The following is a 25,333-nucleotide window of genomic DNA, read 5'->3' on the forward strand; positions in this document are numbered from 1 at the left end:
CCACTGACTTCAGTTTCATAAAGATTGTATTATTTATGAATAGCTTCATATCATGACCTTTATGAGAGCTACAACAGTGTATGCTTACGCTGCCAGAGAGAACACCGTGTAATTTTACCTTAAAAACAAATCAGCTTGAAAAAGTTCTGTAATTTTGTGCTTTTTGAAATTTTATTTTTTAAAACAATCTATTAAATAACTAAACAACTGCTGCAGGAGCAGGCATTAGTTTTAAAGCAGATTTAATAAGTTATATTAGGGGGAACAAATGCGCAAAGCTCACCCTAGGGAGGAAATTTAAAACAAAAAATGTGAAAGTTGAGGGCGTTTTTACCACCAATCAGCAGCTCTGCCTGCATTTGCCTGCTTTTATTGAGTTCTTTTCAGCTATTCATGGATGCACAGATGGCACCAGCCTACAGGCCCATTATGCTACCAGATGAATCTGAGCAAGGTACTTAATTGGCATGGTTTGGTGTGAGGCTGCAGTGTGGACAGGACCTCAGCCTGCAGGAGAGGCGACCCGGGAGCCTCCTGTCTTGTTGTCGGCGACAGAAACAAACAGCCTCCTTGCTCCCAGGCCGGGGCTGGAGCTTTTCTTCTGCCCCATCGCTGTGTGAGCTCGGCTCTGACAGGCTGCCTCTCCCAACTCCACTCCACCACGATCCGAGTTACTGAGAAGGCTTTCGACTCAAGCCTCTCCATCCGCCATTTTCAGCAGATTGAAAGCAGGTAGAGCACAAAAATCACAAGTCCCCGCTCACATACAGCAGGTAAGTGCGCGTAAGAGTATCCTAAACCCAAATGTAAGCCACCCTACGGCAGGAAACATTGAGGGAGGAAAACGCTCCAACCACCTTACTCCGGCCAGCATCGGGAAGAATAAGGGGAGCGGACGGGTTTGCCTACCAGGGTAACAATAAACTGCATCCTTCAGGCGCTGTAGTCGCTTTACCTCCTATTTTATTTGGCAACTTTTCTGTTTTTTTGGATGAACGGAGACGAAACGCTTTGAAAATCCGCTTTTACGCACGCAGCCTCGTTTAAATCTCTTGCTGTTTGTTGCTTGAACTTCTGCTAAGGAGGGATTTAAAAATGTCTGGCCACAACTCCAGCAGCAGCGGTGCCAGTAGGGGGGAAAATCAAATTAATCTGGATGAACCGGCCAATAAAAAGTTCATGCATTTCGTCCTTTTATCTGAAGGAGGCTTCAGCAGCCTCAGCTCGAGTGTCACACATGCAGACAATAAGCTTTATTGTCTTGGCTGTGTCATTTATCCGCCATTGAGATAATGTGACATCATTGTTTGGTCAAGTTAGAAGCCCTGAGGTTAAAATATCCGCTAAATTAACTGTGGAGGTTATATATTTGGAGGAAATGTAGTGTAATGTGTGAGCCCAGCCCACTAAGCATGGCCAATCTGCTTATTGTGTGGCTTTTTCTGCCACTTGTGGTAAAAAGAAGCTGAATCCTCCCAAACCTTTGACAGGCAAATCTTTGGTGAGCTCAAAGTTAAAATACAAGTTGGTTAATGGACAGAAACTTTAACCTTAAACTACTCTGATGATGATTTCCCAAGCAAATAACACACTGGCTTCTTAAAAAGAAAGTAGAGATCTCCTGCCTTTTTGTCTCTCTCTTTGATATCACTGTGAATAGAACATCTTATCTAACGTGCACATTTAAAAAGTGTAATGATTTATCTAGCATGTCAAAATGCACGTCATGCATTTTCCTAAAAATCCCTTTAAATCTGTGTGGCTGTAAGTCTTCCTGGAGATTTTAAGGCTGTGACTTCATCCTGATGCTGTGCTTATCGCGGGGCTTATCTTCAGGGTTGGGGACGGTTAGTCTGACAAATCAAGCAGTTTGAAGATGTCACACTGCGCTCGAGAAAGCTGTGACGAGCGTGAAAACTTTCCGCTAACAAACTGCTAATGAAAGTATCGTTAGTTGCACCTCTAAAGAGCTGCCTGAGTGAATCCACAGGCTACACGCCTCAGCTACTGTTCATGAAAACCCCGCTGATGAATAAACAGCCGGAGCCACATGAGGCTTTACAACCGGGTAGAAGGAAATATTTTCAAAATGCTGTCTGCCTGTGGTTAGATTTGCATGCCACAACTTTCATTTCTTTCATGATGAGAGACACGTCCATATGGTTTGTTGTGAATTTGGACAGATGAGGGTCACTATGGAAATAAGTCATCGTATGTTGAGCTTTAATCTGGTGGCACATCTCAGTTTTATGCAAAGACAAAAAGTAAAAAAAAAAACACATTTCATGTGAATCCTGTATTCATTGCTGTTGCTGCGATGCTCTTGGGAATAAATGCCCCTTGAAAGCATCCATTCAAGTGTGTTAAAGCTTCTATATTATGGTTCATGATGTGCCGCAGACATCTGGTGTCCTACTATCTTGTGAAAACTCACCTTAACCATCCCATTGTCGTTGTTTATGGGCACCAAAAATATAGTTTCCTTGTCTGAAAAATATCTAAAAATTCAGCAAAAAAAATCACCCCAATTTTTGAAAATTAGCAAAACTTTCAGGAAGAAAATTTCAATAATTCCTTAAATATTTACTTTAAAATTTTTATTTTAAAAAATCCCCCAAATTTGGCAAGAAAATTCTTGTAAATATTTTTTAAAAATGAGTAAAAATTTTCAAAAAAAATCCTAAACATATCTAAAGTGATTACATACATATCAGTAAAACTTCTAATATTTGTTTTAAGAACATTCACTTAAAAAATAAAATAAAATCCACTGAATTTTACTGGATTTTGGTTGATTTTTTTTGTGTGTGTGTGTGTGAATGAAACATTTTTAACTTCTCTTTTTTTCCACAAAAAAAATTTCAAAGATTTCCCAAAATTGTTGAAAATGTGGACATCAGAAGTTTCACTGTGAAATTTTTTTTTTCTCCGCATTTTCAAACTTTAAAATGGTTTAATTTTGACCCGCAGGACAACATGAGGGTTAAGAGATGAGATCTTACCTAAAGCTGAAGAGCAATTTGAATATAACTACATTTTTAAGTAATGTTGTGTTTTTGTGTATTGCAGTGTTCGCATGGGCCGCTGCCTGCTGTCTTTTTTGTAACCTTGTTTATATTTTTAATTTGAGTTAGTTCGCCCAGTAATACACTACAGCTGTGTGAAAGGATAAAGAACTTGTGCGGGCGAACTAACTCCCTAGAGTTGTCTTTTGTTTTATGTTTGTTTGATTTGGGTCACTTCCCCTGTTAATACCATCTATGCTCTGACTCTCCATACTCGATCTTGTGGTGTGTTTCATGTGAGGTGTATTAGCTTGCAGTTCTTTTACTGTGCCCTAAGTTTGGAGTGAATTCATGCATGTTATACCTGTGGGTTGATCCGCTGTTTGTGGTGCTGTAAAATTAATCGGGTTCAATTAGTTTCAGAGACAAAAAGATGAAGTAAGCGGGGACACCCACTTCTCCTTATGAAATAAATAATTGTTGAAAATTACACTGTTGCGTCCATCGTGGTATGTAACTTGTGTAACACAAATAATAGATTTGCTTGTTTTAATAGTAACAAAACTTAGCTTCTTATCATTTCGTGCAGGTCATGGCTATTACTGGAGGGACAGTGGAGTCTCTGGATGAAATTCCAGCTCATGTGTGGAAAGGTTTGCCCGACTGCCTGAATCTCAGACCTTCTGCTGTAAATCAAAGCCGCATTGGTATGTAACAAAGTGTCGTATTTCTTTTCATAGATGCAACTTTAACATTTATAAAGGCAAGGCAACACTTTGATTTCCATTTGCATCTCACTGATGTACATCCTTGAAAGTGACACACAGTGGAGCGCAGTGAGACCAGGCAGGACCGGAAAATAAAACTTGAGAGCTGCAGTTAACTTTTAGCAAAGTTGCAGATGATCAAATTGTGTAAACAAAAGTGAACTTCAGTGCTATTTATGTCTCTAATCAAAAGGCTTTCAGTGTTTTCCTCCCCGGCCTCAGATATGCTTATTGCTTTTAAGAGGCCTATTAGGATTCATTACTCTGAAGTCTGGTAAACACCCAGGCTTTGGACTCACTCGATCCACAGTTAACCCTCAGATCGGAAACAAGAAACCAAAGATGCAAGAAACTAAAACGGAGTGATGGGCAGCACTTGTTGTCCAGGAAATGAAATCAAAGTGGGAAAAGGCAGCACAAGTATGAAGATGACAGTAATAAATAAATGAATAAATATTCAAATGAGCAAACAAGTGCACTTTGGAAAATTCTCAAGTGCTGCTTAAAAATAGTCATTAATGTTTTAGCAAACATGGCAAGCTCCAATAACTTTTTCCTTTCAAACTTACAGTGCTTGTGCTAATCTTTTAATTAGTGTGATTGCTATATGCGATCATCAAAACAAACACAAGCTAATATATAACATTATTCAGGACCTTGATCTCCTGTCAAACTTAAAATACGTGTCTTGAAGCATATGTATGTAATTATCTTTTCTTTGAAAGTGGAAGATTGGGCGTACCACACCAAACAAAATCAGTCCTAAACAACCCATAATTATTACTCTGAGGTTTATTATATACCTTCTAATGCTAATCCTTAACATGCACATCACTGAGTCTCAGGCAGCCACTGTTACAATGAAGCACAATGTGTCTTTTTTTGTGCCTTTGTTCTACAAATGTACTCCAAGTTGTTGACACATTTCCAAATATTTAGAACTAAATGTAATCATATGTACGTCTCAAATATGACATGCTTTTATTTATTTATAGGTGTCTGGGCCACGAGAGTTATTCCTAAAGGCAAGAGGTTTGGTCCGTTTGTTGGAGAGAAGAAAAAAAGGTCCCAGGTGACCAGTAATGTTTACATGTGGGAGGTACGTCATGGTTCTGTTGGCTCATTTCCCTTAAACTCTCACATCCACCTCTGTGTTAGATGCTGCATAGTTAAAACAAGCCCAGCTACGTTTTGAAGTCTTTGAGTTCCGTCTCTCAGCACATGACTGCTGTTTTGGATGAAAAATGAAAATACAACAACGTCTCCATAAGTTTTCCAACATCGTCCGTGTCCCTGTGCTCTCTAGGTGTATTTCCCAGCACGAGGGTGGATGTGTGTCGACGCCACGGACCCCACGAAGGGAAACTGGCTGCGATACGTGAACTGGGCTCGATCCAGTGAGGAGCAGAATCTTTTCCCGCTGGAGATCAACAGAGCCATTTACTACAAAGTTTTAAGGGTAGGTCCATCACACATTCACGTGTCCACAAGCCACGCATGCTGGAGTTTATGGACTCAAATGTGAATGAATTAAGTCCTCTGGGTTGGATTATAGAGATGATGTAGGTAGTTCATCACTCAGCTTTGTCTTTGTCTTGCCTTGACTGTTGGTAATCATCAGTCACAGTGAGGCAGTCATGATAGAGATAAGCACCACTGTATACAAAAAGTGGAAAGAAAAGGATTGAACAGCATTAAGGTTGATTCTATCAGTGGTTTTCAGTTGGAGTGACATAGATATGCTGTACAATGTTGGAAAAAAAACACCTAATACCCTGGCAACTGAGTGTATTCATTTGTTAAATCAACCTACAACAAATGCTGTCTTCTTCAGAGTTTAATTTTGTGGGAAAAACTAGCACCATTTAGTAATGTTATTTTATTCTAATGTCATTTTTTTACACTACAGAGGAGGACATTGTACCTCTTTGGCTGCATTAATGCACATATCTGACAGTTTCAGTTACCAAAGCTGTCAAATTGTTGCGAGTTACTTTGCTTTTTATGATTCTGACATCAAAACATTATGAGCTATTTCAGATTGCATTACAGACATTACCTTAGTATCACTAGTAATGTATTATGACATCATGATAAATCGCTCACATTTGCTTGGACCATTTTCCTTCAAAGCAAGTGCTTTTACTTTGATAGCATGTACACATTTTGCTGACAATATTACTGTAGTTTGAAGCATTTACAAGGCAGATTTATCGCTGAAGTCTCGAGACTATCATTGGGGCTCGGTTTGAGTACTGACAGAACTGATGCCAAAAAAATCCATCTCGCATTAGATGACATTTTGAACAATCTGCCTGATTAGTTTCTCTGCATGTGTGCTGCAGTCACCTGTTTAGTTTTCACATGTTTTAGCAAGCATGTCATTTAAGTAATTAACAGAATGCACAAGAAAGAAAAGTCTCATGTTGAGCAAAATACTCTGGTCTTTGACTTAAATTTGTGTTTTCTCTGACCATTTTATTATGTATGCATGTCAGATAAACAGTAATACATTCAAATACAACACCACTCATAAATTCTGCCTTTACAAAGACAAAAATGTTGAGTTAGGCATTGATTTAAAATAATTCATCTCTGAGTTTGTAGCAAGTGATGTTTTTTTTTTTTATATACTGGGCTACATGATATTGATTATTTTTCTAAAACTCTTCCTCCATGTTTGGCTTTTCTCTACTTTCATACCCAACCTAAAACTCGTCCGTGCCAGCGGATTTAGCCCCAAATGTGGTGTAATAAACAAACACTGCAGCGTAATCCAGTCCGGTAGACACCGCTGCAGACTACCAGCACCAATAAATGTGGAGATGAATTACTAGATCTATAACAGATTCAGTCAAAACTGAGCTTATCATCTTTGCAAAGGTGGAATTTATGTGTGAGCTGTTGTTGTGGCTTGCAGGTAAAGTCATTAAAGTGGCCTATGTGATATTAAATTAAGTACTTTTAAAATTATAAGCATTAGTATTGATTACTTGGTTGGATCAAAACCAGATTTCATGACATAACCCATGCACATTGGTGTTTTGGCACTTTTACTTAGTAAAAGATGTTAATAAATGTTTCCACCACCAGTTAGAATGATCTAAAATACACTCAGTGACCGATTAATGGTGCACTGAATTAAAAAAAAAGAAGAAAAAAAAAGGCAGGCAAATGAAATTGTCCTGCAGTAAGCCCTATCCTCCTCAGTTTTTAAAGACAACTTAAAATACTTCACATCACAGTATTTCAAATAAAGCATTGTGTTGCTGAAGGTAGATTTTATTGATAAAACTAAACAAAAATATAAACACAGCATGAAATGTTTTCTTACATTCTATTCATTATTTTTAACATGGTTGAATATGTACTTGTTGTTCCTAACTTACAGCACCTCTACAACAGAATAGGCATCGTTAAACAATCAAGTTATAGCAGAAATGATAACGAGCAGATCAAGAGTGGGGCCATAGACTGTGTCCACCACACATCTGCAGCATTTTAATGTGGTTGTTGATGCTTGATTATGGATTGTTGTCTTCCTGAAGGCTTTGGTGAAACTAGGAGACATTCTAAGGGACAGGATCAAGTCCATCCAGATCATCGTGTCGCACATTTTATGTCATACCCTCACTGATGAACTAAAATGCCAGCATCTAGCTTGCCGATACAACCTTGCCGTCTTTATTTTGTCATCTGTGACATCGTGTCCTTTGACTGAAGCTGCATTTTTAAGGTGGCCTTTTATAGTCGCTGGTCAAAGGAACGTCTGTGTACTGATTATGTTATCTGATTACTGTCCTTGAAAGCCACACCTGACTAGGCGAGGGATTAATTTGTCATCAGCTCAACAGCTCAAAAACTTTTTGACTAACTTAGCTTGCTCAGTTGAACCCTTTTTCACTGTAGGAACAGAGATTAGATTTTCAACTTTTTCTTTTAGTCAGAAAAGAAGATAATTAACATGTTGCATTTATGTTTTTGTCTAGTGTAGTTTTACATATACATATTTGAAATTGCAAACTGAGATATGTCCACGCAGATTGATCTTAGGAAATTAAAGTGAAGACTACTTCGTTAGATAATACACAGAATATACTCCAGTCTGTGGTGAAAACTGTCAAATCCCATAAGCCTTCAGACAGATAGGATGCACAGTAGCCCAAATATCCCCCTTGCCTCTCAGCAAGTCGGACTGTGATTGGTGGCCCACCTCATCTCTCATTGTTGCAGCCTATCGGGCCGGGAGAGGAGCTGCTGGTGTGGTACACAGTGGAAGACAACCCTGAGATAACAGCTGCACTGGAGGAAGAAAGAGCCAGCAGTCTGAGCAGGAAAAATTCACCCAGGGCGAAGCGAGGTAAGGCCTTACTCCTACACCGTGATGACATTACAGCTCGGTTTTACTCTCCGGTGTGTGTGCAGCTCCCGTGTGACCCGAACCGAGCCGCGAATCGTTTCCTTTTGCAGCCCAGTCGAAGTTGTAACAGGACGAGCTAGCTAGCTACGAATGAAGGAAGGCTAGTGGAAGCTAACGTTAACGGCTGCGATGTGTGGGGCTTTTCTCTACTTTCATACCCGACCTAAAACTCGTCCGTGCCAGCGGATTTAGCCCCAAATAGCGGCCGATAAGTCGTCTCTGTGCCGTAAAATATCCCCTGTCGCTGTTAAACGAGTATCTGGGCAACTTTATAGTTGCTTTTCCTCATCTGGGTCCTGACGTTGTCGAGGATGTGACCTTCCCTGAGTTCCTAAAGCATGAAAGCCATCCATCGGCGAGCCTCTCTACTTGATGATGGCCTAGCAGGTTAGCTAACTAGCCAGCTTCCTTACTCAACTCTGGGATAATTTCGGCGCAGGTATCGGGTAACAACATATATTATTGCTGTTTAATTTAATAGAGAGTGTTTAGAATCAGCCTGTGCGAGGTTTGGATCTAGAATAACCAGTTCATCGAGTTGTCAGACTTGGTGCTGGATGCTAGCATTAGGCTAAACGGCTAAGTCTGAACGCACGGACAATCTCGGTGTACAGGAACAGATGGCAAACCGTGTCCTGTAGATTAATACTAAAAACCGATCATATCTGTAAGATGAACAGGGAATAATACAACCTTAGACATTGTAGTAGGTCAATCTAGTGTCAGATTCTGGTTTCATGGCGTTAACTTGACGTGGCTTAGCACATCATCAAAACAATACCTTTAACAAACACTCGTTTTTTAAATCAACCCCGTTGAAATATGCAACCTTATTCGTGTTCAAATAAGAGGTTACCAACATTTAAACATTTCTGTTTGTGAAAAACGATCAACTTGGCAGCTATGTGTCACATTCACATGTGTTATAATGAACTTTCAGTTTCCATAAAAATAGCAGGACCACAACATCAAATTGTTACAAACGTCATATATAGTGTCTGCTGTCTGATTTTAACTGTTTTGATGTGTTTTGCTCTAATTTTTGCCATGCAGATGTGGTTGTGTAATAGATTATAACATGTCTGTGTAAAGACATATATGCCATTTATATTCTTGCAGATGTGACCAAGAGACACTCTATTAACATGTATTTACAATAATGCATAAACCTCTGCTGTATACAGACAACATGCATAAAGACAAACTCTGCCTTGTAACTCCTGAAATGTGTGCATTAAAGTAGGAAGAAAAAGCTGAGGACCAGTGGTAGCATCTTAAATGGTTTATTTTGCTGCATTTCCCATGAGAAGAGCTTGTTTAATTTTCTGTATAGCCCTGCAGGCAATAACCCCCAGCACATCATCTTTCTGTGCTGCAGTGTAGTGATTTTTGGCAGCCCTGTATTGTACTGCAAAGTCACCATCAGTGAAGTTAGCTATCCTGTTTCAGCCTCATCTTAATACTAAACATCATCCATGTTACCTAACTAAACTATGCTGAAGTTTTTTTTTTTTATGTCATGGCTGCTGGATTAAACAATGACAGACATTTCTAGTGCTCTTCAAAGCCAGTAAAGTAAAATCACACAAAGGTTTTTTGTAGTTGTATTGCTGCTGTAGATTTAGGAGAATGCCTCTGACCATGCTGGTCAGATGACTGACCTGCAGCATGTGCTTCTCTGCTATGAATTAGGCTTTGTAGGCCGGGTCAGGTGACCTTGTTGACACACCCAGTGACAGGGAGGTGCAGGGAAACCTCCTATGTCAGAGGAGGCTTTGAAATTCAAAATAGTATCATGTTAGGTTTAGTGTGACACTTTATATTATGCAGCTATTGTATGTCGCAAAACTGCGAATGCGTGCAAGCTCATAATTGTGATTAATACACGAAGCTGCTTTAGGACAGATAGAAATGTTGAGCTGTGCATTTGAATTTCAAAGAAATAACTCCAGATGTGTTAATGTAATTCTAAATAGCTGCATGTTGTGTGTTGGGATAATTAGGTGTTGTCAATTCAGAATATTAGGGGTAAAAAATTAATTGTGCTTGATGTGGAATTTGTGGGCCTGTTAACTGCAAAGCAAATAAAATATTTGAATGTATACTGATCTGATTGTGATGTACCTCTCCAGAAGTGAACCCTACTGTTGTTCAGTGGTCAGGGGAAAGTGTGCAGAATAGCCAAAGTCAAGAGTTTTTAATTATAACAGTAAGTTTGCGATACATGACAAAAGAATGCTATTTGGACTAAATACATTTGACACTACTGTCCCATGGTTTTTGAAAGGAATATATTTTTCTGTAAAGGCTTTATCAGTATGTTAAAGTGACTAAAGTTTAAATTGAATTCTCTATCAGTTTCATTGATTTCCTTTGTTGTCATAAATATTTGTGAGGAAAAAGAATGCATCAGGAAAGAATATTGCAACATGCTATTTTCACTTTCCTATGCCTTCTGTTTGTAAACCTGTATTTCATCGAGCTTAATGCAAAGTGGTGTTTGTTTGTTTGAATTTGCAGCCAGAAGGAAGCTCCTGGAGAAAGCCAGGCAGGCTGGTTTGGGTGGATTCAAGAAAACAAGTGGAACCAAACCGACTGTCAAGGAGATGTGGGATGGGGAAGAATGTAAGCTGGTTTATTGTCAAGTAGCAGTCTAAATTAAGATACTCTTAAGCACTTTTCAGTTGGATATGTCTTTAGTTAGTTGTTTATTTTTGAGGTGTTACCTGTGTTTGTTGGAATCCCTGAAATTGTTTGATGAAAGAACACAACTTTGACACGTTTACAGGTGTGAAGGAGAAGGAGGAGGATGAGAAGTCATCATCCATGAAGACCTCAAAGGAACTCGAGGCAGCTCATCCCCTGGGAAGCACTGACTATAAAGATGTGCAGGACATGTCAGCAGCAATGAAGGACAGGGGAAATGGGGAGGAGGAGGAGGAGGAAGAAGAGGACGAAGAGGAGGACGGTGACGATCTGGATGATCTACAGCACCAAACAGTTCAGCCTTCAACTGATGCCATGCAAAACAAGCAGCCAGGCCCATCGCTAACCTGTGTTGAAGAAAGCCATACGGATTCACAGGTAAAGTTGGAGTCTTCCTCTCTTGTAGGGCGAGAACCAGAGGCTGATCCTGATCCTGACCTAGACCCTGATGGTGACCTTGAAGGTGATCCACAAGGAGAATCGTATCCCTGTCAGCACTGTGAGCGCCGCTTCTCTACCAGACAGGGTCTGGAGCGCCATCTGCACATTCATGCCATCACCAACCAGCAAGCACAACTGTTCAAGTGCCGGTACTGCAATAAGTCCTTTGGTTCCCAGGTGGGACGGCGGCGGCATGAGAGAAGACACGAAAGTGGGTTGAAGAAAAAACCCGGCTCCCTGGCTGGCGCTGCCAATCTGCTCAGTCCTGTGGTGCAGACTGATTCAAGTCCTGACTGCAACAGCCCACCTAGTCACTATATAGCCATAGGGCCTCGGTTTACAGGAGGTCATCTGCATAACTCCGAGGTGCAGAGAAAGGAGTTGGGGCCTCATGCCGACCGTCCCTTTATATTGGATGAAAACGGAGAGTCAAAGGAACTCCATCCCTGCAAATACTGCAATAAAGCATTTGGCACACACACCAACATGCGCAGACACCAACGCAGGATACATGAACGGCATTTGTTACCAAAGGGAGTTCGCAGGAAAGGCATGCTGCTGCAAGAGGCATCAGCGCAACAGCAGCAGCAGCTCCCCGATGAGTCCCCCAGCACCAGCCCTCCACCTGTCTATGTGCCCAGCGCTGACACAGAAGATGAGGTAGACAGGGACGATTATGCAGTTGACATATCCAAAAATATCTCTGAGAATTTGAGCTTCTACATTGATGGCAAGATTGTGTCCACCAGTGCGGTTAGCAGTTGTGAGGTGATAGAGGTGGACTCGAGATCTGCAGCTCTGTTTGGTTTGGACACAGTCATAATCAGCCCAAATCAAATCAGTCAAGCACTGAAGGTGGAGGGCAGGACAAGTGCTGCAAAGCAAATCCCCAACACTGGGCAGTCGACAGCCAAAAGGAGAACATCTACTCCCCCACTTGTTCCCAACCTCAAAGTGGAGACAGAAACGGCTCCATCATCTTCATCATCCTCTTCATCTTCCTCATCCAACTTGCTAGTGGGAGGACTGTTTCAGCAAGCCACAGATTCGTCAGCATTTCAGCGAGAGAAGACGGTTTACCTCTCACCGAAGCTCAAGCAGCTCCTTCAAACACAAGACATACAGAAATCAACCATTACCCTGATAACCGAAAGCCATAGACTAGCCTCGCCGCTGTCAGTCACACAGCTACAAGGGCCTTCAGGAAAGTTCAAAAGAAGAACAGCCTCTCCCCCATCCTCTCCACAGCTCAGTCCTGCTTGTAAAACTGAGAGCTGTAAAGCTGAGGTGGCGACCTCCTACACCCTCAAGGTGCCAAAGCTGGAAAGCCACAGTGTGTCACCTACTGAGAGCCTGCTAGACAAAGATGACAGGGACAGCCTGAGCCCTTCTGGAAATGCAGTGCATGGCCAGCCGCCCTCTAGTAGCGGAGGGAATTCCTGTAATCAGCAGCCCTTGGATCTGTCAAACTTTGTCAGTAGGAGAAGTGACACCTTGAACAAGGTGCATGGGGATTCAGCCCTCGATTTAAGCTTGCATCGAAAGGCCGCTGCAGAGCCTGAATTAAAGGGAAGTCCAGCGCCACAGCCACTAATTAAAAAGAGAAAGCCCAACACCAGTATGCTTGAAAAGGTGCTAATGAATGAGTATGTTGGCCTAGCTCTGCCAGGAGAGGAAGGATCCTTAACCTTGACAAACCTAAGTTGCTTCCATTCCCACTCTCCAAATGTTGCGTCAGACTCAGCCCACCCTTCTCCTCCTTCTTTGACCCCTGTCACCATGAATCCCTCTTCACCCGGTACTTGCAGTGTGACATCGCCAACACCGCCTCCCCCTGTACTACCTACTATACCGTCTCCACCAGCTATGCCAAGCTCTCCTCTCTCTCAGCCGTTAGACTCATCTGCACTGAGACCTCTTCCTGTCCTCTCGCCAAAGATGTCTCCAAGATCAGTTGAACACGAGTCCTTGTTGGACACAGAGGAGAACTTCTTAGCTGAGGAGAACGAAGATAAGGAGGAGAACCATATCTCTGAGCCACTGGATTCCCCAAACACTCCACTTGAAGGTCCCCCTAATCGTACAGCGACACCAAGCCCTCTGGGGCCTGCATCAGTAGATCTGCCCACTACAGAAGATGATGTTTCTCTGGATGCAACTCACAACAGCCTGCTAAATGGCAAAATGAACCAAGATATTGTCTCACTAACAGAGAAATCTTTAAAATCTGACTTTGCTGCTCTGTCTTCCCAACCAGAATCATCATCTTCCTCAATATCACCTCCTCCTGCATCGCATGATTCACCCCCATCTCTAGTTTCACAACCCCTCCTTCAGATTAAAATTAAAGAAGAGCCTCAGCACTTTGTAGACGAGTTGTCAGTTATGAAATGCACACCTCAGGAGAAGGAGGATGGTGTTGGCGCTTCCCTTCCCCCTGCTGCTTCTGAGAAACCGTCTGACAAAACTTCTGAGGCAGAGGAAGTCGACTCGACATACTGTAAGACCTTTGTGTGTAATGTCTGTGAGGAGCCGTTCAACTCCATCAAAGAGCTCAGTGGACACATCACAGAGCATGCAGCAGACTGGCCCTTCAAGTGTGAATTTTGTGTTCAGCTGTTTGGTGAGGCTCCGGCCCTGCTGGCTCACCGGACCACGCTGCATGGAGTGGGCCAGATCTTTGTGTGCTCCGTTTGTTCCAAAGAGTTTGCCTTTCTCTGTAACCTCCAGCAGCACCAAAAGGATTTGCATCCAAATGAGGCATGCTCTTATACTACTGTAGAAAGTGGCAAACTTAGGCCACAGAATTACACAGATCCAGCCAGAGCCAAAGAGGAAAGCAGTCCCTCAACACCAGCACCAGAGATGACGGATGAAAATGCTCCACCCAGTGACTCTCATTTAGCGAAAGAAGAGCCTGATGTTAACGGTAATCACGCAGAGGACGGGCCGGAGGACCCCAATGAGGAGCTTTACACTACAATAAAAATCATGGCTTCAGAAGGAGGGAAGCCCAAAGGCCCTGATGTCCGCCTTGGCATTAATCAACACTACCCTAGTTACAAACCACCCCCTTTTCCTTATCACAGCCGTTCCCATGCTGGCTCTGTGGCCTCGGCTACAAACTTCACCACCCACAACATACCACAAACTTTCAGCACTGCCATTCGCTGCACTAAGTGTGGCAACAGCTTTGACAACATGCCTGAACTGCACAAGCACATCTTGGCCTGTGCCAACGCTAGTGATAAGAAGCGTTACACCCCCAAGAAAAACCCCATCCCCCTCAAGCAAATAGTGAAGAGTCCCAATGGAGTCGTGTCACCCACAGCATCCACTGCAGGCCAGAGTGCTTTCCGTAGAATGGGTCAGCCAAAGAGACTTAACTTTAATCAAGATACCGCTAAAACAAAAATGAGTGCCCTCAGTAAGAAGAAAAATCAGCTGCTCCAGAAAGCAATTTCACAGAAAAATAAAGCCGCCACTACTGCAAAGAAGGCTACCATCAAAGCTGAAGAAGAGCAGGCCTCTAACGTCTGCCCCCACTGCAGTCGGGAGTTTACTTATCCTGCTAGTCTGACTAAACACATGGCAGTCAGCTGTCCCATGAAGCCTGCTGCTGTTAAAAAGGGCAAAAAAGGTCTAGCAGAGGTGAAGAAAGAGGCAGCGTCTGCGGTAGACAAAAACACAAGTGTTAAGAAGAAAGCTTCAGACTCTGAAATACAGACGGTGACGAAGCGTAAACCTCTGGGAAAGACCAGAGCTCGTAGCTCGACAGCAGACTCTGAATCCTTCCAGACGAGCAAAGGAAAAGCTGCTGCTACAGTGAGCCGACTAAAGAGGCCTGCCTCATTCCCAGCACCAGTTCCTGCTAGCAAAAAACCCAGAAAGGGCCAAGTTCAGTCTCTACCTCCCACCCCTTCAGCCCAGGACACTCCCAGTGACACGGCACAACGGCCAGCCATGAGAATGCAGCGTATGGGCAAAGAGGCCGCATCCAAGAGATTAGCAGACGTCAAATCGCCGCCGCCGCCACCACAACAGTTGAAGAAAGAGGATCGATTCTCCCTCCGAACGAGGGAGAGACTGGGTGGTCCTGTCACCAGGAGCTTGCAGATGGCCAGCACCGCTTCTCCTGCTGAGGTGAAAACGGAGGAACCACCAACTCAAGAGCCAAAAGAGACTCAGGTATGATATCCAGTGTTTGTTTAATACGCTGCCTTGTCTGTTGGTAGAATTGAGGCTAAACAGATAAACTCTCTTCGCCAGTAGTTGCTTTTTGCAGATACATTTGTGTCACTGTGTATGTCCACCAATGCAACAAAGCTATAATTGTAATTGTAATTGAAATGTCTCAATTAGAGTGAAGATAAGTTAGCCGACTGGCAAATATGCAGCCTGCATTTAATTTCACCTTCAATATTTTGTTTTTCATTGCTATCCAGTGACTACTGCATACCTCTGAAATTAGGTGATTTTCTTTTTTTGAGATAAACAGAATACTGAAATACCCAACTGAGTATTTTTAAAATGCCCTCTCACAAAACAGGAAACAAAACTGCTTCAAGCCATCATTTCAGAGATAGTTTTATAAGAGCAAATTTTGCCGGTATTTAAGATTTTTAAAAACCGAACAAATGTCTTTAACGTACTTGTGTCTTATCTGTCCTATTTCAAAGTAATACAGCTCTATGGATGCAATAACATTTGCTTTTTTTTAACAGATGATTACTTTCTCACGAAATCATTAGATTCATGCAACATTCAAAACTGTGAAATGTTTTGTGGAGCCCAAAGTGCCAACATTCGATGTGACTCCATGAATGATCCTTTAGAGATGGAAAAAGCAGAAAATCTTTTAAAACCTTGAAACGTGGGACGTGGCGTTGTTGTCTGAAAAATAAGAATTGTCAAGTCAAGTCACATTTATTTATATAGCACATTTCATACGACAAGCGCAGACTCAATGTGCTTAAGAACAAATAATTAAATAACAATAGAGGGTAGCAATAAAACAAACAGTTTTACAAGGTATTAAGATATAATATTAAAAGAAAAACAATAATAACATTAATTCCATAATAAAATGCTATCACCCAGCCAATCATTTTGAACCTAGTCAAAGGCTTGTGCAAAAAGATATGTTTTTAGTCTGCTTTTAAAAGAAGACACTGTTGTAGCAGACCTTAGTTCTTGAGGTAGAGAATTCCAGAGAGTGGGACCGTAGTGACTGAAAGCACCATGAGCAGATTTTGAGTTAATTCTTGGTATGATAAGAAGACTTTTACTGGATGATCTAAGGAATCTGTCCGGTACGTATTCAGTGAGCATGTCAACAACGTAGGAAGGAGCTAAACCATTCATAGATTTATAAACAATAAGAAGTATTTTAAAATCGATTCTTTGTTTCACTGGAAGCCAGTGAAGAGAGGATAGAACAGGAGTGATGTGTTCATACCTCTTAGTTTTGGTTAAAATTCTGGCCGCAGCATTCTGAATAAGCTGAAGTTTATGTAGTACTTGCTTTGTCAGTCCAGCAAAAAGTGCATTGCAATAATCTAATCTACTGGAGATAAAAGCATGAACCAGTCTTTCAGAGTCTGCTTGCGACAGAAAGCATTTTACTTTAGATATATTTCTGAGATGATAAAAGGCAGTCTTGGAGATATTAGCTATATGTTTCTGAAAGTTAAGATCAGCGTCTAAAATAACAGCCAAGTTCTTGACAAGCTCACATGGTTTTACTGACAGAGGAGTTAACAAAGGGAGAATATGTTGCCTCAGAGCACTCAGACCAACTAAAAGAATCTCTGTTTTATCTTCATTCAGCTGTAAAAAGTTAGTTGCCATCCAATACTTAATATCTGTAATGCACTGAAGGAGGTCATTGACTGGACCCAAATTATTAGCAGTAACAGATACGTATAATTGCGTGTCGTCAGCATAAGAATGATATTGACTATTATGGTGCTGGATAATGGACCCAATTGTCACTATATGAATACCCTCTCCAATACAAATCAGGCTTTTAACCTTTTTTTTTAATGCTAGAAGATGGGTTATGAGTAAACTAAAACGTCGAGTGCTTCTGCCTTGAATGTGATGAAAGTGTACTAACGACAGTAATAAAAACATAGGGCTTCATATGTAACAAACCTAAGCAAGTAATCCTGTCAACTTGTGTTGTGGGGCTTTCTGTGAAACAGCAAAGAAGAGACATGTTCTGTTTTGGATTGCAAAAAGAGGTATTCTGAGCCTTTGTCTAACATTAGCAACACATTAAACTGAAGTGTCATGTTCTGTGTTATGGTTCCATTACTACCGTTGTAGAGAGCAATAATGAAACACTATACCATCCTGATACATCGACTTGGAGGTAACACCGCACAGCTTCAAAGTCAGTTTCGGGCTCGAGCATGTTTAACTGATTTACTTCCAAGTATTACAACTTGTCATTTTATAGCACAGACTAGTTAGGAGCCGAGTTGAAGGAGAGCGGTGGAAGGGTTGGTGTGTGGGCTGAGGGTGATGATCGATTTGTAAAGACCTGCACATTCTAAAGAAGTTACATCTGTGCCACTTTTAGGGCATACTGCTTAAAAATATGTCTATTTGACAACAAAAGAAGTTTTTAGGAGTTTAATCAATGCCAGGAGAAGCCTTTGAAGCTGATCATACCACTTTCATTCAGATTGCAGCGAGATGGCGTATCCATTCCCCCAAAGCCGGTTTGTGCATATTAAACATATATCTCAGAACCTTTTGCAAGCACTGGTTTCTTGTAGTGTGACCTAAATTATTATATAGCTGTCATCATTATCGATCTGTTCTGTGTGTAATAGACAAATTAACAATCTCCACTTAGCATCAACTGCAAAGCAAAGACACAACTAGTAATTTTTTCTATATAATTGTAAATAAATTCAGGCGTTACGGGCTTAATTGATTGACTTGCGCTGTAGCTCTTTGTTGCTCATTTGTGTCTGGTGTGTTACAGGAGGTGCTGATGAAGTGAGCCATGTGGACATTGTTGAGCTCTTCCTGGTAATCCAGTGTCCATCTATCAGGCAACTCCCTGGACTCATAAAGGCACTGAGGACGACCTTTAACAGTGGTTTTATTCACCCGAAACAAGTCTGCTTGTCTCAACTGCCTTTTCTGGATTTAAGGAGGGAACTCTTTTCATCTTCCATCTGTTTGAACTGAACTGAGCCTCGACTTTTTTTTTTTTTTTTTTTTTTAAAGCCAGCCTTGCAAAAAAAGGAAACTGTAAATGACAATGAGTTAATATATACAAGATGTGTCATTACTTGACCCAAAACAGTAAGCTTAGGGCTCCGTTATTTTGGAAAGCTGATATATTGCAAATGGCAATCATGTATCAGTTAGGGTTAGGGAAACTTGTTAATTCTTCGGTTCCGTATTTTCCCCATTTGGTTGTTTAGATTTTTGGATGTTTCCAGAGTCTCTTAATGCATGTTGCTGAACAGAGTAAAAATTAGATTAAGCCAGTTCCCATGTCTCTCCCGACGGGCGCCTACTTCAGTTTATACATGATTTGCAGACTATGTATGTTTGATTTCAATTTTTGTTGTCCTTATATTGTAGAATATATCTTTTTTTTTTTTTTTGGCATATTTTTGTTTGGGAAACAAAAATGAAAATGGCAGTAGTTTACTGCAACAATTGGTCCTCAGGAACACTGTATATGCGTGTGGTAAGTATATGTATGATTTATGATTGGATGTGCAGCCCGACAGCTATTCCTTAGGTCTAAATCTCAATATGTCTCATGTTTTTACTTGCTTTCTCTTTTGTTTATCTGGTGTTGGCAGGTAATTCCAGTTGTGAAATGATGGGAATGATGTTGTAGTCTCCTTAAAATAATGTCTGTCTTGAAAATAATTTTGTAATATCACTCATACGGCCCAGTGTTCTTACAGCACTTTAAAACAAACTGCCAAAATTCTAAGCTGGATCAGTAAGATTGGTTTACTTAAACAGTGAATAATGGAATGTATTCAGGTCTGTTGCACTTTGCAGACAATGGCAATTCTGCCCCAAAGTGGAGCAAATCACTCATCTGACGTTAGATATTACTTTTACTGCCTTTCCTGCCAAAAAAAAAATCTTCGAACTGGTTGTCATCATTAAGCAGTCGGACACATAAAAATGACACATGACACAACTTCAGTATGCCAAAATGCATGATAGTAACTCAGACGTTTAAATAAGAAAATGAGAATGCAGCAGTGTTTTGTATTTTTTTCTTGGCCGTTGTAAATGGACATGTGCAAAGTTGTTTCATGTGTCTCTTTTTTTTTTTTAAATTCAAAAGCCATGCCACAGTAACTGACAGGTTTCTCTCCTGAAGACAAAGTCATCTTTGTTTAAGTGAATCAGTATATTTAGTAAGACTGTATGTGATGAAAGTGTCATCAAGACCCCACCAATGAAAGGCCTCTTAGTTTTATTAGTTATTTTTAGTTTCTAGTCTCTTCAGTGCTCACCCAACTTCTTCATTCTCTACTATTTCCAGTTGTACCACGGAGATGGCAAACACAGGCAGTGCTTCAGTGCTTGTAGCATGTTATGGGAAAGTAAATTGAACAATATGATTTGAAGCTAATTTATATTTCCATGAGAAATCTTCATTTTTTTTGCCTATCAGCATCAAGATTATGTATTTAAGGATGAACAAAGACAAAAATCCCAAATGACCTCAAGTACAACATTGCTGTAATTGACAAAATAAAAAAAACTTTTTCAATTTGTGTAACGCTTCGGTTGTTTTTGCACAGTTGGATCCAGTTCCCCAAGATGTTGATATGGATTGAAATTTAATGGGAGGAAGCGTTCTTTTAGTGTTGAGGTAGTTTTAACTAATAGTAATAATAATAATATAGTTTTAATGTTGGTTATTCATAGAGCACTGTAGTTCTACATTATCATAGTGTACTGATTATGTAAAGAGAAAATCAAGAGTTACTTTGTGGATGTAGAGAGAACATGTGATTAAGTGCACTCATAACCGAGTCTGACTTCCTTTATATACTGAGACCTTTTTTATTTAACATAATAGATGTCCCTGCCATTGCAGCTGTAATAAAGTTCACCACATTACATTTACTGATTGCCTTCCCCACTTAGAGTTTGGCAGGAGCCTGCCAAATTATGAAAAAGGAATTCCAGTTTCCATTTTATTTGAGTTTGATAGAAGGTAGTACCTTCCATAAATCACATTTTAAGTTGCTGCCTTTACTCCGCAGGTCAGCAGGCTGCTATCACAGGGGCCACAGCCATCGTCGGTCTGCTAGATGCTATGAGATCTGTATCTATTTTGGGAGCAGTTCACTTGTCAGAGAGGTTGATATGTGAGTCATACAGCACCTTACATTCTTAACTCTGACTTGTCGTTTCATGTGGGCCACCATAGAAATAGGGAGAGTTGTTAAAGAGGTGTTGAGAGATTTAAGATGTGCATTCTGAGCTTTATATGGACGTTGAATCAGAAGTGACTTTTATTGAATTAACTGCTTAAGTCAATTAGACTTTGAGCAACTTGGTCATCTAAAATGTAAAGTTATCAAATTAAATTGTGAGCATTGCTATCGCCGATCACTGTGTTTACAAAGTAAGGCCCACGCTTTAGCTTTAATTTTATTTATGAAGCTATATTTTCTCATGGCTGCTGCTGTGCATAAGGTCGCTCTCATATATTACAGTTATAAGTCAAAGTAGAAATAACGTCACACAGGCAATAAAAATACAAACTTGTGCACACGATCATAAATTATTGCAAATAATTCAGGGTGTTATGTGTTTGGACCAATCACAACAGCAACAAAACAAATGGTAAAAAAAAACAGATACAAAAACGGACCACTGTAACTTTCAATCATAAATTTACTGGTGCAACGTTTCGGTACTAGACCTTCATCAGTCAAAAAAAGAATGGAAACACCAACATCAGACTAAATTAGACCTGCAAATCCACATATAGAATGAACAAACATCTTTATGACTAGGCGTAACCATAACATCAGTGTATTTGTAGAAATAGCAAAAAAACAAAAAGAATATCAAGTCTTTCATACAAATGAATACTATTATTACATTGAAAATACACTCAGCTTTCTCAGGATAAGTATTAGATGCAAATGCATTAATATTTGATTGTATTTATTATAGGCTCAACTACAGTAAATGTTTTTCAAGGTGTTTTATTGGTAGAATTTCTGTTTGCGAACTACTTCCAAAATAAACACTCAGCTGATTAATATTCAATGAATCCACTCCAGCTGCTTTAAAAATACACATTTCTCTCAACAACAGCAGCAAAAAAAGTTACCAGTGTAACTTTAAATTTATTGGACATTGCAAAAAGCAGAAAGAAAGGGCTTTGTTCACCTAGATGGAGAACCAAAGCATCTCTCATGGTGCATGTCCTCACAAATACCGTTCAAGGTCTCATCTGGCTCAAGTGCATCTGCCGAGATTATTTTTGGCCGGACCTCATCCGTCACACTCGCGTACCTTAATGAGCTATCGAGTCCGCTGGGCAGACGGTGTAACCGAAATGTGCTTCTAGCATTGGAAACAAACCCACCATAAGAGCTGTGATGTCTGGTGGACTCAATCCGCACAGAACACATCATGCTGATGGATGAGGTTCTGAATTAAATGCAATCTGTATGTTAGATTTGATGCCCAGGCTGGATTTGTCTTTATTCTGTGGGATGGGGAGACGTGTTTATTTGCCCCAGTGCCATGATGGTATAGTTTATGGCTGGATGTAGTTTATGGCTGTGTGTGCTTGGAGGGGTGGGCACTTGGAAGAGTGCTGCGCCATACTCATGCTGTCAGGGTGAAATATCGCAGCACTCTCGCTTGATTGCTGTGTACGGTGCTTCAGTCCTATTCATAAAAATGCAATTCCGTGCAGCTCTGTGCCTGACTTGACGAAATAAACTACGATACACCATAAAGGCAGATTTAAGATGTAGAGGTGTAGAACAATTACCTTTTTCAATCCATCAACTACCTCATGCAGGACGTTCAGGACCAGCATCTATTCTGAAAACCACCTCCTGAGGCAGATATCCACTGATAAAATCAAATCTAATTTAATATTTCATTTTATAAATTGATTAAGCAGTGCAATTGTAATTTTAGGATGACCTTCTGTAGCAGATATTGTAGCTGATAAGAATCTCCAAACTGAGTAAATATGAAATTTTCAGATGAACTCAGTTATGTAACTGAAAACTGAGTTCAAGAAGTACTTCTCCGTTAAAGACCTCATTGAATTATCTAAAAGACTAAGTCTAATTAGAAACTGCTGATGTTAAACTCTCTCCACATCTGTATTTTTTCTGTTAAGCTTTAGTTCTCTCGTTTCCTCTGCAGCTGTCCTTCAGACTCTGGCTTCCAGCTTCAGTGGTTTCTACATCCTCATTTAAGTTCTCCTACAGCTAGCTGATACAGACTCACACTTTCACTTATATTTGTGACGCGTTTTGAATCTAATTTGCAGTGAAACCCACCTTTATTTCTTTTTCTGTTTGTTATTGGTGGTTACACAACTAAACCTTGGGTTAAAACTCCACCTGAGGCTCAGCTCTTACCGTCTCCTTCAGTTTAACACTGGCTCGTTACTTTACAACGACAAACACCTGTGTGTCACAGGTGGAAGTTCATCCACACTTTCCAACCAATCAGGATCCAGAGGTTTCACTGGCCATGGCATAAGCAGGTATGACATTTATCACGGTCAGCACCTTACTAGAGTGTCGTAGCTTGCTGACATCTGACTGTTAGTGCACTGAGGGGTGACGGGAATGTCTTCAGATTTGCGGGCGAGTATCGGAAGAGTTGAATTTTTGACCTGATGGAGGGCGAGTCGGGGAATTACAGTTCCTCCTGAGGGAGGCATAAATGTCTGTACAAATATTTCAGTCTGGACCAGTGTGGTGGATGGATCGAACAACATGCTGACACTGCCGGCCGCAGATCCACTAGCATGGCTAAACCTGTCACAAAGATGACAGCAGGCCTGAAAAGATGAGAAGTTGGTTTTTCTTGTCGGTACAAGGTCTTCACAGGGCATTAAGTTTACTGAAATAGTCCCTGTGAGGCAAGAAACTTCTAGATTATGCAACATTTCAGCTTCAATATGCTGTATTGTATCTTTGAAGCAATATTTATAATTTACCGATACTGCTCAGCCTACTGTTTTTCTAGAAACCTGTAAACGCAGCGGTCATGGGTTCCAATCCAGCCCATGATCATTTACTGCACGTCATTCCTGCACTCTTCTGCCCACGTTTCTCATCTCTCTCTATTCTATGTAATAAATGCCAAAAAGCTACTTTAAAAATATTTGCTTTTTGACTGATGACTGACAAATATACAATAAAATGTGCTATTTTAGATACAGACATATACAGTGGAGCAGGTTCTTACTCTGAAAGAATTTATTTGCATATTTGGAAGGAAATAAATTATGATAAATCAATTAGTAATATCAATAATTGTTCAGTTTGCCAATCAGTTCAGGAAGTTATTGTTGTGTAAACTATTTAGTTCAAGCTTTACGGTTGTACATTTCTGCTGCCCTTTTCCTAAAACAAAATATGTGGTTGAATATATGGAATCTGGAATGAGCTGCATAGCTGGTATTCAAATGTGCTTTTATTTGTTTTCTGGTGAGAGCTAGCTGCTAGTGACAGGAGACCCAGTGGGAGGGAATGACAGTTGCTCATACATGACAATATACAGGCTCCTTAAAAAGCTCACCATGCCCCTATTTCCTGTTCAAAGAGAATAGCATTAAAGCTGATGAAGATGGAGAGGAGATTTATTCTGCTGGGCATAGACTTGAAAGTGAAGCCGTGTCTCCAGTCTTCTCATTGTTCGTGAAATGCCAGTGTACAGTTTGACCCCAGCATATTGCAGATTTTTGTTGTGTTTGCATGCAGACACGCGCGGTTTGTTGCTGCCTCTAACTTCAGTGACTATTTAACCCTCTCCTCGGCAGAGATGCTGAGTGTTACTTGCTTTTTAAATGCTGGTCATGGTTGTAATATCCTCCACTTATTTGTATTTTTACTTGCAGCAGCAGCAGCACCTGCTCGAGGTGGCCTGATCGAGCCTTCCTCCTACTGTGGTCAACTGAGCGTCCTGCCGTTTCCTTTCAAAACAGGAGGATGTGATGCGAGGATGTGAGTGCTGTGGTCAGGTCCCCGGTGAGCTTGCCTTGTACAGCAGCGGTGTAAGAGATGGCTCCATGACAATGGGCTTCCTGGCAAAGGTTTTTCTCTTTTTTTTTTCTTGCTTGGGAGGAAATTGGCTGTTTAACGGCGGTTTATAGGCTGCAGAGAGGTTAGAAAGTGCAACGATGGCCGGAGTGTGATAATATGTTGGAATAACTGTGTCAGTCTTGTCTGTGGTGGAGGTCTCCATGCCAACCGCTGCACACTGGGTAGAATACAACTGTGCCTCCGAGGCTTGGGAGGGTATTTTAAGATCTTGTAACATGTGCTCATTTGATCCTGTGGTATTGTTAATTTTTTATTACAACACCTTCTTGTAACTGCAGCGTGAGGAAGGTGTTTTCACACTTGCCAGTAAATCTCATTTTTCACGCCACACTGCCTCACCAGTGCTGTTGCACTACACGGTGAGGCAAGTAGAAGTTTACAGGAGTGATATTTTCAGTGGAGTGGGAGCTAATTTTTATTTTATACTCAGCAGTTTTCTACAATTCCTTTTCAAGATGAAGCCTCTGGAAACTAGCAGCTGCACCAGCCCTACTTTCCGCTTTTCATACAGCCCCTCCACTTTCTCATCCTCCTTTTTTTTCCTCAGCACTGGGGGAAGATGAAGCACTCGAGTTTGCTAGAATCTGCTTCCCAGCAGCGGCCCGAACTTTAAGATGGATCGAGGGGATTTGCATGGGGTGGGGTGGAGGGAGTAAGAGATGTGAGGGAGAA

General features: G+C 40.9%; 1 protein-coding gene across 3 annotated transcripts; it reads left to right on the plus strand.

Annotated features, from left to right (window-relative positions):
• The first annotated feature begins 450 nt into the window (after positions 1-450).
• On the plus strand, positions 451-20,109 carry prdm2b (PR domain containing 2, with ZNF domain b). Of its 3 annotated transcripts, none has more exons than XM_051948323.1 (8): positions 451-773; positions 3,595-3,712; positions 4,768-4,871; positions 5,079-5,231; positions 8,006-8,132; positions 10,713-10,817; positions 10,981-15,527; positions 18,337-20,109. In XM_051948323.1, exons 2-8 carry the CDS (start codon positions 3,598-3,600, stop codon positions 18,352-18,354), a joined length of 5,169 nt encoding a protein of 1,722 aa, XP_051804283.1. In that variant the 5' UTR covers positions 451-773; positions 3,595-3,597; the 3' UTR covers positions 18,355-20,109. The 3 variants fall into 3 exon arrangements, with proteins under 3 accessions (XP_051804283.1, XP_051804284.1, XP_022065498.1); XM_051948324.1 differs by having other exon boundaries at positions 451-732; XM_022209806.2 differs by lacking the exon at positions 451-773 and having other exon boundaries at positions 2,869-3,712.
• Positions 20,110-25,333: the final 5,224 nt, after the last annotated feature.

This window comes from Acanthochromis polyacanthus, chromosome 5, assembly GCF_021347895.1.
Source record: "Acanthochromis polyacanthus isolate Apoly-LR-REF ecotype Palm Island chromosome 5, KAUST_Apoly_ChrSc, whole genome shotgun sequence".
Taxonomy (NCBI): domain Eukaryota; kingdom Metazoa; phylum Chordata; class Actinopteri; family Pomacentridae; genus Acanthochromis; species Acanthochromis polyacanthus.